The 16029-nt window shown below is 46.1% G+C and overlaps 1 protein-coding gene across 1 annotated transcript; it reads left to right on the top strand.

Moving 5' to 3' along the window:
• Nucleotides 1–9355: 9355 nt before the first annotated feature.
• Nucleotides 9356–12538, top strand: LOC125534097 (2-oxoglutarate-dependent dioxygenase 11-like). Its single transcript, XM_048697394.1, has 3 exons — nt 9356–9397; nt 11080–11296; nt 11394–12538. Exons 1-3 carry the CDS (start codon nt 9360–9362, stop codon nt 12168–12170), a joined length of 1032 nt encoding a protein of 343 aa, XP_048553351.1. The 5' UTR covers nt 9356–9359; the 3' UTR covers nt 12171–12538.
• The last annotated feature ends 3491 nt before the right edge of the window (nt 12539–16029 follow it).

The raw sequence follows: 16029 nt of genomic DNA, 5'->3' as shown, positions 1-16029 counted from the left end.
TATACCAAGCGTCTTTTAGATTTTCTCCCTCCCTTTGCTTAAAATTTAGAACTTCATTCTGGGAGACAACGGAGAAGATAGAGGACTCGCCATAACGACAAGTAAGAAATCCAACACACAAGCAAACAACTAACTATTGGAAGATTAATATGATGAAGATAGACCCGGGGGCCATATGTTTCACTAGTGGCTTCTCTCAAGAGCATAAGTATTTTATGGTGGGTGAACGAATTACTGTTGAGCAATTGACAGAATTGAGCATAGTTATGAGAATATCTAGGTATGATCATGTATATAGGCATCACGTCCGAGACAAGTAGACCGACTCCTGCCTGCATCTACTACTATTACTCCACTCATCGACCGCTATCCAGCATGCATCTAGAGTATTAAGTTAATGAAAACAGAGTAACGCCTTAAGCAAGATGACATGATGTAGAGGGATAAATTCATGCAATATGATAAAAACCCCATCTTGTTATCCTCGATGGCAACAATACAATACGTGCCTTGCTGCCCCTACTGTCACTGGGAAAGGACACCGCAAGATTGAACCCAAAGCTAAGCACTTCTCCCATTGCAAGAAAGATCAATCTAGTAGGCCAAACCAAACTGATAATTCGAAGAGACTTGCAAAGATAACCAATCATACATAAAAGAATTCAGAGAAAGATTCAAATATTCATAGATAGACTTGATCATAAACCCACAATTCATCGGTCTCAACAAACACACCGCAAAAAGAAGATTACATCGAATAGATCTCCACAAGAGAGGGGGAGAACATTGTATTGAGATCCAAAAAGAGAGAAGAAGCCATCTAGCTAATAACTATGGACCCGAAGGTCTGAGGTAAACTACTCACACTTCATCGGAGAGGCTATGGTGTTGATGTAGAAGCCCTCCGTGATGGATGCCCCCTCCGGCGAGCTCCGGAACAGGCCCCAAGATGGGATCTCGTGGATACAGAAAGTTACGGCGGTGGAATTAGGGTTTTGGCTCCGTATCTGATCGTTTGGGGGTACATAGGTATATATAGGAGGAAGGAGTACGTCGGTGGAGCAACAGGGGGCCACGAGGGTGGAGGGCGCGCCTGGGGGGGGGTAGGCGCGCCCCCTACCTCGTGGCCTCCTACTTTGTTTCTTGACGTAGGGTCCAAGTCTCCTGGATCATGTTCGGTGAGAAAATCACATTCCCGAAGGTTTCATTCCGTTTGGACTCCGTTTGATATTCCTTTTCTTCGAAACCCTATAATAGGCAAAAAAACATCAATTCTGGGTTGGGCCTCCGGTTATAGGTTAGTCCCAAAAATAATATAAAATTGGATAATAAAGCCCAATAATGTCCAAAACAGTAGATATTATAGCATGGAGCAATCAAAAATTATAGATACGTTGGAGACGTATCAGTGGTACAACCGCCCTGAACACCGATAGTACTGGTTTTGTCGAAACAAACCGGAACTACCATTCCACCACTGGTCTACCACCGTACCCGGTACAGAAGGGAGTGACCCCTGAGCGGTACTTGGAGCGGTGGTGAGACTGGAACTACCGGCCAGCGGTACAACCGCTCAATGGGAGCGGTACTACCGCCATGGGCAGAACTGCACAGGATAGAGGACGGGAAACCTCTCTCTCCTCGAATGGAGGGTATATGGTGGGTGCAGAGAATGTGTACGTGAAGTGATTCACCCAATACCTTCCGATGTGGATTCCCTCTTGATAGTACGAATATCCTACAACCAAAGGAATAAAAACGCCAGAAACTCTGTCTTCGATCTTTTCCGCATAGAGGGAAATCGTAACCGTCTTGCGCCACACAATGTGCACCTGAGAAAACTATGGCGCACGATTAGTCCACACGTTTGTTGTCATCATCACCAAAACTCTAAGGCAGAAGATGCCCTTACAAGTAGCAATGATGCGGACTAGCTTCGTGATCTGAGGATTATCCTCATTGCTGAACAGAAGAATTATGTCCTTGATGCACCGCTAGGTGACGGACCTATTGCAGGAGCAGATGCAGACGTTATGAACTTTTGGCCAGCTCGGTATGATGATTACTTGATAGTTTAGTGCACCATGCTTTATGGCTTAGAACCGGGAATTCAAAAACATTTTGAACGCCACGGAGAATATAAGCTGTTCCAAGAGCTTAAATTGGTATTTCAGACTCATGCCCGAGTCGAGAGGTATGAGACCTCTGACAAGTACTTTGCCTACAAGATGGAGGAGAATAGCTCAACCAGTGAGCATGTGCTCAGAATGTCTGAGTACTACAATCGCTTGAATCAAGTGGGAGTTAATCTTCCAGATAATATAGTGATTGACAGAGTTCTCTAGTCACTATCGCCAAGTTACTGGAACTTTGTGATGAACTATAATATGTAAGGGATGACGAAAACGATTCCCGAGCTCTTCGCGATGCTGAAATCAGCGAAGGTAGAAATCAAGAAAAGCATCAAGTGTTGATGGTTGACAAGACCACTAGTTTCAAGTAAAAGGGCAAGGGAAAGAAAGGGAACTTCAAGAAGAATGGAAAGCAAGTTGCCACTCCCATGAAGAAGCCAAAGCTAGACCCAAGCCCGAAACTGAGTGCTTCTGTTGCAAATGAAATGGCCACTGGAGTGGAACTGCCCTAGATACTTGGCGGATAAGAAGGATGACAAAGTGAACAAAGGTATATTTGATATACATGTTATTGATGTGTAGTTTACTAGTGTTTATAGCAACCCCTCAGTATTTGATACTGGTTCAGTATCTAAGTGTAGTAACTCGAAACAGGAGTCGCAAAATAAACAGAGACTAGTTAAGGGCGAGGTGATGATGTGAGTTTGAAGTGATTCCAAGGTTGATAAGATCACTATCACACACTCCCTTTACCTTCGGGATTAGTGTTGAACCTAAAATAAATGTTATTTGGTGTTTGCGTTGAGCATAAATATGATTGGATCATGTTTATTGCAATACGGTTATTCATTTAAGTCAAAGAATAATTGTTGTTCTATTTACATGAATAAAACCTTCTATGGTCATACACTCAATATAAATGGTTTATTGAATCTCGATCGTAGTGATACACATATTCATAATATTGAAGCCAAAAGATGCAAAGTTAATAATGATAGTGCAACTTATATGTGGCACTGCCGTTTAGGTCATGTTGGTGTAAAGCGCATGAAGAAACTCCATGCTGATGGACTTCTGGAATCACTTGATTATGAATCACTTGATGCTTGCGAACCATGCCTCATGGGCAAGATGACTAAGACTGCGTTCTTTAGAACAATGGAGCAAAAAGCAGACTTGTTGGAAATAATACATACTGATGTGTGCGGTCCAATGAGTCTTGAGGCTCGCGGCGAGTATCATTATTTTCTGACCTTCACAGATGATTTGAGCATATATGGGTATATCTACTTGATGAAACAAAAGTCTGAAACATTTGAAAAGTTCAAAGAATTTCAGAGTAAAGTGGAAAATCATTGTAACAAGAAAATAAAGTTTCGACGATCTGATCGCGGAAACAAATATTTGAGTTACGAGTTTGGTCTTCATTTGAAACAATGCGGAATAGTTTCGCAACTCACGCCACCTGGAATACCACAATGTAATGGTGTGTCCGAACATCATAACCATACTTTATTAGATATGGTGCAATCTATGATGTCTCTTACCGAATTACCACTATCGTTTTGGGGTTATGCATTAGAGACAGCTGCATTCACGTTAAATAGGGCACCGTCTAAAAATCTGTTGAGACGACACCGTATGAATTGTGGTTTAGCAAGAAACCTAAGCTATCGTTTTTTAAAGTTTGGGGTTGCAATGCTTATGTGAAAAAGTTTCAACCTGATAAACTCAAACCCAAATCGGAGAAGTGTGTCTTCATAGGATACCCAAAAGAAACTGTTGGTGCACATTCTATCATAGATCCGAAGGCAAGATCTTTGTTGCTAAGAGTGGACACTTTCTAGAGAAGGAGTTTATCTCGAAAGAAGTGAGTGGGAGGAAAATAGAACTTGATGAGGTAATTGTACCTGCTCCCTCATTGGAAAGGAGTTCATCACAAAAATCAGTTCCAGTGGATACACCAATTAGTGAGGAAACTAATGATGATGATCATGAAAACTTCTGATCAAGTTACTACCAAACCTCGTAGGTCAACCAGAGTAAGATCCGCACCAGAGTGGTACCGTAATCCTGTTCTGGAGGTCATGTTACTTGACCATGACGAACCTACGAACTATGAGGAAGCGATGATGAGCCCAGATTCCGCAAAATGGCTTGAGGGCATGAAATCTGAGATAGAATCCATGTATGAGAACAAAGTGTGGACTTTGGTGGACTTGCCCATTGATCGGCAAGCCATTGAGAATAAATGAATCTTCAAGAGGAAGACGGACACTGATAGTAGTGCTACTATCTACAAAGCTCGAATTGTCGGAAAAAGTTTTTGACAAGTTCAAGGTGTTGACTACAATGAGATTTTCTCACTCGTAGCGATGCTTAAGTCTGTCTGAATCATGTTAGCAATTGCCATATTTTATGAAATCTGGCAAATGGATGTCAAAACTGCATTCCTTGATGGATTTCTTAAAGAAGAGTCGTATATGATATAACAAGAAAGTTTTGTCAATCCTAAAGGTGCTAACAAAGTGTGCAAGCTCCAGCGATCCATCTATGGACTGGTGCAAGCATCTCGGAGTTGGAATATACGCTTTGATGAGTTCATCAAAGAATATAATTTTATACATACTTTTTAAGAAGCTTGTATTTATAAGAAAGTGAGTGGGAGCTCTGTAGCATTTCTGATAGAGAGTGGTTCTTCTATACCCACTCTCGGTGCACCCACGCAAGAAAACATATGAAAATATTTCAAAAAAATCTGAAACTTTGTGGAAATTACCATCAACAAATATTAGAGAGGCTTGCAAAATTTGGTGGTCAAATAACATTCAAGAAACTCTCTACAAAAAAGACAAAATTACAAAATTTGCTCAAACAGTGTACTTACATTTTGACTAATTTTCAGTGAATTTGTCTTTTTTGTACAGACCTCCTCGAATGTTATTTTACCACCAAATTTTGCAAACCTCTGTAACAATTGTTGATGATCATTTCCACAAAGTTTCAGATTTTTTTGAAATGTATTGCTATGTTTTCTTGCGTGGGTGCACCGAAGGTGGGTGCAGCCACTACTTTCCCTTTCTGATATTATATGTGGATGACATATTGTTGATCGGAAATGATACTAAATTTCTAGATAGCATAAAAGGATACTTGAATAAGAATTTTTCAATGAAAGACCTCGGTGAAGCTACTTATATATTGGGCATCAAGATCTATAGAGATAGATGCTTGATAATTTTTTCAATGGGTACATACCTTGACATGTTTTTGAAGTAGTTCAAAATGGAACAATCAAAGAAGGAGTTCTTGTCTATGTTGCAAGGTGTGAAGTTGAGTAAAGACTCAAAACCCAACCACGGCAGAAAATAGAAAGAGAATGAAAAGTCATTCCCTATGCCTCAGTCATAGGTTCTATAAAATATGCTATGCATGTACCAGACCTATTGTATACCTTAGGATGAATTTGGCAAGGGAGTACAATAGTGATCTAGGAGTAGACCACTGGACAGCAGTCAAAATTATCATTAGAGGACTAAGGAAATATTTCTCGATTATGGAGGTGATAAAAGAGTTTGTCGTAAAGAGTTACGTCGATGCAAGCTTTTGACACCGATCTAGATGACTCTAAGTCTCGATATAGATACATATTCAAAGTGGGAGCAATTAGCTAGAGTAGCTCCATACAGAGGATTGTAGACATAGAAAATTTACAAAATACATACGGATCTGAATGTTGCAGGCCCATAGGCTAAACATCTCTCACAAGCAAAACATGATCACTCTTTGGATGTTAATCACATAGCGATGTGAACTAGATTATTGACTCTAGTAAACCCTTTGGGTATTAGTCACATGAAGATGTGAACTAATCACATAAAGATGTGAACTATTCACATGACGATGTGAACTAGATTATTGACTCTGGTGCAAGTGGGAGATTGAAGGAAATATGCTCTAGAGGCAATAATAAAGTTGTTATTTATATTTATTTATATCATGACAAATTTTTATTATTCATGCTAGAATTGTATTAACCTAAAACTTAGTACATGTGTGAATACATAGACAAAACAGAGTGTCCCTAGTATGCCTCTACTTGACTAGCTCGTTAATCAAAGATGGTTAAGTTTCCTGACCATAGACATGTGTTATCATTTGATGACCGGGATCACATCATTAGAGAATGATGTGATGGACAAGACCCATCTGTTAGCTTAGCATAAATGGTCGTTTAGTTTTATTGCTATTGCTTTCATCATGACTTATACATGTTCCTCTAACTATGAGATTATGCAACTCCCGAATACCGGAGGAACACCTTGTGTGCTATCAAATATCACAACGTAACTGGGTGATTATAAAGATGCTCTACAGGTGTTTCCGATGGTGTTTGTTGAGTTGGCATATATCGAGATTAGGATTTGTCACTCCGATTGTCGGAGAGGTATCTTTGGGCCCTCTCGGTAATGCACATCACTAAAAGCCTTGCAAGCAATGCGACTAATGAGTTAGTTGTCGGGTGTTGCATTACGGAACGAATAAAGAGACTTGCCGGTAACGAGATTGAACTAGGTATGATGGTACCGACGATCGAATTCGGGCAAGTAACATACCGATGACAAAGGGAACAACGTATGTTGTTATGCGGTTTGACCAGTAAAGATCTTCGTAGAATATGTAGGAGCCAATATGAGCATCCAGGTTCCGCTATTGGTTATTGACCGGAGATGTGTCTCAGTCATGTCTACATAGTTCTCGAACCCGTAGGGTCCCCACGCTTAACGTTCGATGACGATTTGTATTATGAGTTATGTGATTTGATGTACCGAAGGTTGTTCGGAGTCCCGAATGAGATCACAGACATGATGAGGAGTCTCGAAATGGTCGAAACGTAAAGATCGATATATTGGAAGGCTATATTCGGACATCAAAAAGGTTCCGAGTGATTCAGGTATTTTTCGGAGTACCAGAGAGTTACGGGAATTCGCCGGGGGAAGTAGTGGGCCTTAATGGGCCATACGGGAAAGGAGAGAAGGGCCTCAAGGATTGGCCGCGCACCCCGGCCCCCCATGGCAAGTTAGAATTGGACTAGGGAGGGGGCGGCACCCCCATCTCTTTCCTTCTCCCTCTCCTACTCCTTCCCTCTCTCCCCTCTTGGAAAAGGAAGGGGACTCCAACTAGAATTGGGAATCCTAGTTGGACTCTCCCTATAGGCTCGCCCCTCATAGGCCGGCCTCCTCCTCCCTCCTTTATATACGTGGGCACGGGGCACCCCAAAGGCACTCCAAGATTTGTCTTAGCCGTGTGCGGTGCCCCCCTCCACAGTTACACACCTCGGTTATATCGTCGTAGTGCTTAGGCGAAGCCCTGCGCCGGTAACTTCATCATCACCGTCGCCATGCCGTCGTGCTGATGGTACTCCCCTTCGGCCTCAACTGTATCAAGAGACCGAGGGACGTCATCGAGATGAACGTGTGCTGAACGCGGAGATGCCGTACGTTCGGTACTTGGATCGGTTGGATCGCGAAGACGTTCGACTACATCAACCGCCTTACTAAACGCTTCCGCTTTCGTCTACGAGGGTACGTAGACACACTCTCCCTCTCGTTGCTATGCATCTCCTAGATAGATCTTGCGTGATCGTAGGTAAATTTTTTGAAATACTGCGTTCCCCAACACTCCACCCGTGGGGTTTAGCCTTCGGTAGCCGCATATCAGCTAACAATAGGTGAAACTTCTGCACGCCAGACTGACAATTGAAGGCATAGTCCATTGTTTAGTTGTGAAGAGGTCTAATCCTATTGCTCTAGGTGGAAGTTCAACTTAACAATCTCCACTGAAAATTCTAATATATCAAACATTGTTTGGAACATTTGATAAACTTATGTGCCTCGAGATCTGGTGGGGAATTGTTGAATCATAGATGGGCTTTAGGCCCATGCGAACAATGATTCCTGGTTAACTTGAGGCCCATGTGGGATATGACAGGTGGTGGAAAGTTTAGTACCACCTTGCTAGTTGAGGAGAGTTGAGACCTATTTATAAGGGCTGCTCTACCACGTGCTATTGGGAGCTTGGGAAGGGGAGTGGTACACGCGCGCTCCTCCTCCGCCGCCCGCCTTGCCTTGTCACGACGTGCGCGCTGCGGGTTGCGAGAATGAGCCGGACCAAAGCTTATTTTCGGTTCTCGCGTAAGATCCTGCCCGGGGGAACGACAATAAAGTTTTTGGGGAGCGTCTCGACACGACTGCTCCCGATCTGTCCCCATCTTTGTCCTCCCCTGCTTCCACTACTTCCCCTGCATCGACACCATGGTCTACGCCGCCGCCGCCAAGAAGGCCCCGGACGATGCCGAGGCCGCCGCCGCGTTGGCCTGGCCAACCATAGGGTATGACTCGTGCATCCCTCATCTACTTGTACTTATGCTAGCAGTATATGTTCTGGTCATAGATGGTTCGATTATATGTACTGTACATGCTAGTATGCGTAGGTATCGGTATGAGATGCATGCCATACTTGCCATGTTTACTGCTTACTCGTGGATTAATCTAATCGGAAAAGTGCTAATATTTTCAACAGATATGTTAAAGTGAAGCTGAAACATGGATATATTATGGGGACTGCTACGCATCGGGCGGCGGATCTTTTTCGTGAGCCGTCAGATCTGATGCAATCAATCAGCCAAACGTCTTTTTATACTTTGCAACAGATGCCTTATTATGGAGACATCGCAACAGAAGTTATGTTGTATTTCTTTTTGCAACATAGGTTGTGTACCGAGATTTTCTCCGCAACATAGGTCGTGTTGCGGATTTTTTTTTGCAACATGGATCGTGATGCAGGATTTTCTTTTCAACATAGGTTGTGTTGCGAGATCTAGTCCTTGGTCAGTTTGCAACAAAGGGCTAGTTGCAGAACCTCTTTCTGAAATAGTGGACCAGTTGCAAAACATGGACACGAAGGGTTGGCTGCTAATCGTATAATTAAGAGCCCATGGACATAAAGTCGGCAGACGCTCGCACAAGATCGGTCGGTGGAAGGGAATCATTTGGCAAACATTATAGCCATGTACATGCGCACCATGAAACCACCGCCAGCTTGCGTACTGGACTCCCACAACTCAGCCAGCACAGCACGTTAGCACCTACCTAAACGCAGGAGGGAAGGACAGGGCAGTTCAGATTCCTACAGGGGGCTGGGATGACGACGTGCACGGGAGGACCGATGGATGGCATCGGCGACGAGGTCGTCCTCACCAGGGCCGGAGTTAATTGCATAAAAATATCACAATTAGGGTATTACATGCAGATTGATACCAACTTTGCTAATTTTTACATATCAGTACCAACTCTAAGCCGCGCGGTTGCAAAATGGTCTAAACTCCATATAAACTGCGTATAACAGTGTATTGACACTGTATCTGACCGTTGGGGCCCACCTGCCAGGTGCTGACATTGCATGTTCTTTTACAAAAAAGACCCTTGCTTTTAATTCAATCTCGCAAATATCCCTTTCTTTGGGAAAAAGGATTCGGCCAGGAAAAAAAGAGATCGCGGCTACCGTGATTCGAACGCGCACCAGGCTATTCGGAAGGCTAGTTCGCTGCCGCTGCGCCACAGCACGTTGTTGTTCAAATTCACGCGTAACGCCTTTTATCTTTCATACTACAATACTAATTTTTTTTAGAAAATTTAACAACTTGCAAACAGCCGGGATTCGATCCCGCGCTGAAAATTCGAAGCGCGCACTCTCTACCGCTGAAATAGCTAGAATCTTTGCGTAAATGTGCACGCATACGCGTATTTATATACTGGCCATTCTGTTTTTCATACGGTACATAAAAATGTATATATTAAAACTTTCGTATTAAATGTTATACGATACTAAAATATGTTATATGGTATTAAAAAATGTTTCTCACATCATATAACTAAAAAGATGTATATACAAGTTTGTAATAATAAGATCTTTGCACTGAACATCGAATATAGACTGAATATTTCTTCAGGTGTATCTATTTCTTGGTTATACCATGAACGTTTTGATAATGCGAAAAAATTCCATCGTATATAAAAAATGTTCATCCTATATTTAAATAAGTTCATTGTACATCAAAAATGTTCTATATATATAATTAAAATATCGCATACTAAAAAGTTCACTGTATAAAATTAGCACCTGAGATAGACAAAGTGTTTTATCTATAGAGAATAAAGAAAGGACATAATGGAGAAAAACACATTTGCTGCTGCTTCAAAAAATGCAATTTCTTAATGTCCAGCGTGAGCAGACCACTACGCCACTCTTTGGCTTGGATTAAGGTACATGCTTATAATCATATATGCTATATAAGCTATAGAAAATTTGTCCAGTAAACTATACTGAAATACTGTATAATATACAAAGAACATTTATGTTATAATTTTTTAATATACAAAGATCTATGTGAATTTTGAGTTTGCTAACCACATGTACCATGTGGTTAATATACAAAGATCTTTTCTTATTATACGATGAACATTACTGTAAAATATAAGATGAACATTTTTGTTATATATACTGAACAATTTTTGAATATACAATGATCTGAAAATGATGTCACGCAATAAAAGATAAAAGAAATCCGAAGAAACACATACAGAAAAAAAAAACGAAACACTCAATATAAGCTCGGAAGTGTCTAAAGTATATCTTATAATAATATAGAAGCCTGCAAAGGCTCCCAAAGTGCGAGTGGCCTGTTGGTCAGCGCCCGCGCGCCCGTTTTCGGACAGGAGGGGCCCGCCAGTCAGTTTCAGTGTCAATACATGTTTATACGGAGTTTAGATCATTTTACAACCGCGTGTCTCAAAGTTGATACTGACATGTAAAATTTAAGAAAGTTGGTACCAATCTGCATGTAATGTTCCAATTGTGGTATTTTCATGTAATTAACTTCCAGGGACGAGATCACGGACGCCGCGGCGGCCACGTTCGCGGACTCCACCGTGATCCCCGACAGGTACGCCCGGCCGGACGAGGTGAGGGACGGGGTCGTGGTGGGCGACGACGAGAGCTACGAGCTGCCGCTCGTAGACATGGCGAGGCTGCTCGACTCGGAGTCCTCGGAGGCGGAGACCGCCAAGCTTGGCTCCGCGTGCCGAGACTGGGGCTTCTTCCAGGTCAGGCATCCTTCATACTTTTCTTCGTATATATGGAGGGAATTTGATTTCGCATTATTATGTGTATGTATCAAATCTACACGCTCTTCGTCTGCAGCTAACAAACCACGGAGTCGACGAATCAGTTGTGCAAGACATGAAAGATAGCACCATGCAGTTCTTCCGCTTGCCGCTGGACAAGAAGAAAGCAGTGGCCACCCGGGCCGGCGGCTTGGAAGGGTTCGGGCACCACTTCGCCGGAGCATCCTGCGCCAAGCTGGACTGGGCAGAGAGCCTAATCCTCCTCACGCAACAAAAGGAGCAGAGGAGCATGGAGTTCTGGCCGGCCGATCCGGCGAGACTCAGGCCCTCACTGGACAGGTACTCGCTCGAGATGTCGCGCCTCACGAGCCGCCTCCTGGGGTTCATGGCGAGCGACCTCGGGGTGGAGCGGGAGGCGCTGGCCGGGGCCTTCCGGGGCAAGAGGCAGAGCGTGGCCCTGCACCACTACCCTCCGTGCCGGCACCCGGACAAGGTGCTGGGCATCACGCCGCACAACGACGCCCCCGGCCTGCAGGTGAGGAGGGGCGGCACGTGGTTCCCGCCGGACCCGCTGGCGGGCGCCCGCGTCGTCAACGTCGGCGACATCCTCCAGGGCCTGACCAACGGCAGGTACAGGAGCGCCGAGCACAGGGTGCTGGCGGACGCCGGGAGAGGGCGGGCGACCGTGGTGGTGTTCCAGGACACCTGCGTTGCCGGGACGGTGAGGCCGCTCCCGGGGCTCGGCGAGGCCAGGTACAGGGCGATCGAGTACGTTGAGTATCTCAAGGGGAATTACAGGGGGCTGGCTGAAGGGACCAGGTTCGTGGATAGCCTCGAGATCAGTGTGGCGTAGGATGGCGGGCGCCAAATGCACAAGTTGTTGGTTTTTGGTGTTAGAGCATCTTCAAGACTAGTACATTCCTTCATCAAAAATAAAAAAGAGAGCCTCTACACAATGGTTTCCCACTCGAATTATTTCACTTGCAAGTGCGTTTGTACAATGTGTGTGCAGGGGAGAGCCTCCCTTTCCTGGGTAAATACATGCTGCGTGTAGCAGTGGCGGAGCCAGAAAATTCAGACAAGGGGGGCCAACTACTGTTAAATCTTATTAGGAAGGGCCAATCCATGAAAAAACACCAATTTTAGCAAAAGCAAATCACTGTTATTATTCATTATAAGCTTAAATCACTGATGTTAGGGGGGGCCAGGGCCCTGGCTGGCACCCCCTGTCTCCGCTGCTGGCGTGTAGTGCCTCTTTTTTTCCATTATTTTTTTGCATGTAGTGCCTCTTGAGCAGTTGATGCCTTGCGCAAAAAAGCTCGTGTTGGCGTTGTCCATGATGTTTTGGAATCGGCCGTTGCGGCCATCGACGAGAGGAAGAGCACCACCGGATGGGATGGACGCCGCCGCCGGGGACTGAACGGAGGGAGTAACGTTCTTGGTTATATTTACGGTGTTAGTTGAAGCTACACGAAAAACACATCACCATGTCCGATCTAGTCCATTGCTCTATACAACCAAAAAGGTACTACAAGAAACGTTCTTCTTCTTGAAAAAAAAGAGGTAAGAAACGGCCACTGAAGTGAGAAAAGAAAATCATGGGCCGTTTGGTGCGGGGAAGTACTCAGGCCGGCCTGCTATCCGGGCCAGTAGTCACACAATAAGTTGAAACCCCGAGAGTGCAGAGTGGGCGTCGTAGTTTCCCCCTAGGGTTTCGCCTAGGGTTCCACCTTTCCTCCGGCGCTCCGGCCGGAGTCCACGTGAAATCTCTCCGGCTATTGTTCTCTTTGGGTCGTCGGTGAGATCTATCATCTCCCGCTGTGTGCGCGTGCGTGCATGGCGGATCCAACGTCTCAGGTGCAAGGGGGGAAGGAGGGAGCGATGAAGGAGGTAGTAGCGATGGCGGCGGCGGATCGGCCAAGCGGATCAGGGCAGGCGAGAGGGGGGTTTGAGGAGGATACTAGGAGTAAGGATAGGCAAGATCAAAACTCGCAAGACGTGCGGAACCAGGCAGAGGGGTCCGAGGAGGAGTACGACGACTACTATGGTCCCGATCCAGATCTGGAAGATCAATTCGCTGGGATGAAGCTGCATGGCCGGGAGGAGGAAGAGCTTGATTTCTCGGAAGAAGTGGATGAACTCATCAAGGACGTGCGTTGGCTGGCTCTTTTCCGGGTACATACCACAAAGCCTTTCAGCCATGCCGCATTGCTGTCACAGATGCGTAATGCGGGGGCGGCGGCACAAGGGGTCACGCTTAACGTCAAGGGCCCGAATCTATTCTTAGTCCAATGCCACTGCTTGGGTGACTGGAGAAAGATCATGGGCGGGGGGTCGTGGCTATTTAGAAGGGCTTCGGTGGTGCTACAAGAATATGATGGCTTTTCAGATGTCAAGGGATTCAGACTTAACAAGATACCGGTCTGGGCTAGAGTGAAAGGGCTGCCAGATGGCCTCACGAGGAGGAGAGAGTTGGCTGAAAAAGTAGCTGCAAAGGTGGGGGATCCACCGTTCAATGTGATCATGAACGAGGGAAGGATCAACCCGGCTAGCACCCTGCGAGTTAGGATTTATGTGGATGTTAATGTTCCATTGGTTCGGTTTGTGCCAATTACTTTAAAAGAATACAAGAGATACAATGTCTACTATGAGAAGCTTCCAGACTTCTGTTTCGCGTGTGGAAGAATGGGACATTTAGCTGATGAGTGTGGTGATGGGATCCATGACCCGAGAACTTTCGGATGGGGGGAGTGGCTGCTCTGGGAGCCGGAGATGCCGACGGAGCCAGGTCTTGGGGGAAGAGGAAGGGGGGATGGGAGAGGAAGAGGCAGAGGAAGGGATGCGGGTAGAGAAGATAGGGGAGGTCGAGGAGGAAGGGTTCCGGTGGGTGGAAGAGGAAGAGGGGGTTTTGGAGAGGAGGTTCACACTTCTGATTCACAGCGAACAGACATGGCTGACATGGTTTCTGATCTGAGGGGCCAGCCAGGCGATGATGGTAGTGAGAAAGGCGCCCGCAAGCGGCTGGTGGCAGCGGATGGCAGTGTCACTGTCAGGGGCCAATCAGTTCCGAATCTAGCGGGCAAAGTGGCAGGCATGGTCCTTCGTATTGAGGGCGCTACCCCCTCGAATGGCAATGAACCGACGTCAACGCTCGAAAAAGTTCAGGTGGTGAAGAGGAGGAAGCAGGATGAGGGCATGGTCGTGGATGGAGTGGAGTATACATCTAAGGCGGTCTCCGGCAAGGAGGACCGCCGAGCCCAATGAGGACCTTGTGCTGGAACTGCCGCGGGATTGGCGACCCCGTGACGGTTCGAGAGCTCCACGACCTCATGGAGGCTAGTGCGCCATCAATTCTTTGTATTGTTGAAACTCAACTTGCAAAAGATCGAGTGGAAGGTTTGGCGGGTACTCTAGGTTTCTCTAGAAGGTTTGCAGTAGCTAGCAGGGGCGTAGTGGAGGTTTAGGTTTGTTCTGGAAGAATGATGTAAATCTGGAAATAAAGAATTTCTCACAATATCACATTGACTCAGTGGTTACGGGAGCTGATTCGTAGCAATGGCGCGTGAGGGAGTCCTGGATTAGGGGGTGTTCGGGTAGCCGGACTATACCTTCAGCCGAACTCCAGGACTATGAAGATATAAGAGTGAAGACTCCGTCCCGTGTCTGGATGGGACTTTCCTTGGCGTGGAAGGCAAGCTTGGCGATGCGGATATTCAAGATCTCCTACCATTGTAACCGACTTTGTTAACCCTAACCCTCTCCGGTGTCTATATAAACCGGAGGGTTTTAGTCCGTAGGACAACTTCATCATACAACAATCATACCATAGGCTAGCTTCTAGGGTTTAGCCTCCTTGATCTCGTGGTAGATCTACTCTTGTACTACCCATATCATCAATATTAATCAAGCAGGACGTAGGGTTTTACCTCCATCAAGAGGGCCCGAACCTGGGTAAAACATTGTGTCCCTTGTCTCCTGTTACCATCCGGCCTAGACGCACAGTTCGGGACCCCCTACCCGAGATCCGCCGGTTTTGACACCGACATTGGTGCTTTCATTGAGAGTTCCTCTGTGTCGTCGCTTTCAGGCCCGATGGCTTCTTCGATCATCAACCACGATGCAGTCCAGGGTGAGACTTTTCTCCCCGGACAGATCTTCGTCTTCGGCGGCTTCGCACTGCGGGCCAACTCGCTTGGTCACCTTGAGCAGATCGAAAGTTACGCCCCTGGCCATCAGGTCAGGTTTGGAAGCCTAAACTACACGGCTGACATCCGCGGGGACTTGATCTTCGACGGATTCGAGCCACAGCCAAGCGTGCCGCACTGTCTCGATGGGCATGATATAGCTCTGCCGCCGAACAGCGCCTTGGAGGCCGCACACGCATCGGTTCCGACCATTGATTCGGAGCCTACTGCGCCAATCGAGGATCAGCGGTTGGACGCTGCCTCAGGGGCTGCGATCTCAGAGGCGATCGAGCCGAACTCCAGCCCCGCACTCCGCATGGCCCGTGACTCCGAGGAGCCGGATTCCTCTCCGAACTCCGAGCCCCCCGCGCCCCTGCCGATCGAATCCGATTGGGCGCCGATAATGGAGTTCACCGCCGCGGACATCTTTCAGCACTCGCCCTTCGGCGACATCCTGAATTCTCTAAAGTCTCTCTCTTTATCAGGAGAGCCCTGGCCGGACTACGGTCAGCAAGGTTGGGATACGGA

This window comes from Triticum urartu, chromosome 2 (genome assembly GCF_003073215.2).
Source record: "Triticum urartu cultivar G1812 chromosome 2, Tu2.1, whole genome shotgun sequence".
NCBI lineage: Eukaryota > Viridiplantae > Streptophyta > Magnoliopsida > Poales > Poaceae > Triticum > Triticum urartu.
The sequence above is the reverse complement of the archived record's forward strand: the minus strand, read 5'-3'. Positions and strand labels throughout refer to the sequence as shown.

Bases quoted from the DNA above. Each gene is read 5' to 3' on its own strand.
- LOC125534097 (XM_048697394.1), top strand. From the start codon at position 9,360: ATGGATGGCATCGGCGACGAGGTCGTCCTCACCAGGGC. The intron at 9,398-11,079 runs CGGAGTTAATTG...AACTTCCAGGGA, and splicing joins GAGGTCGTCCTCACCAGGGC to CGAGATCACGGACGCCGCGG. The intron at 11,297-11,393 runs GTCAGGCATCCT...CTTCGTCTGCAG, and splicing joins GAGACTGGGGCTTCTTCCAG to CTAACAAACCACGGAGTCGA.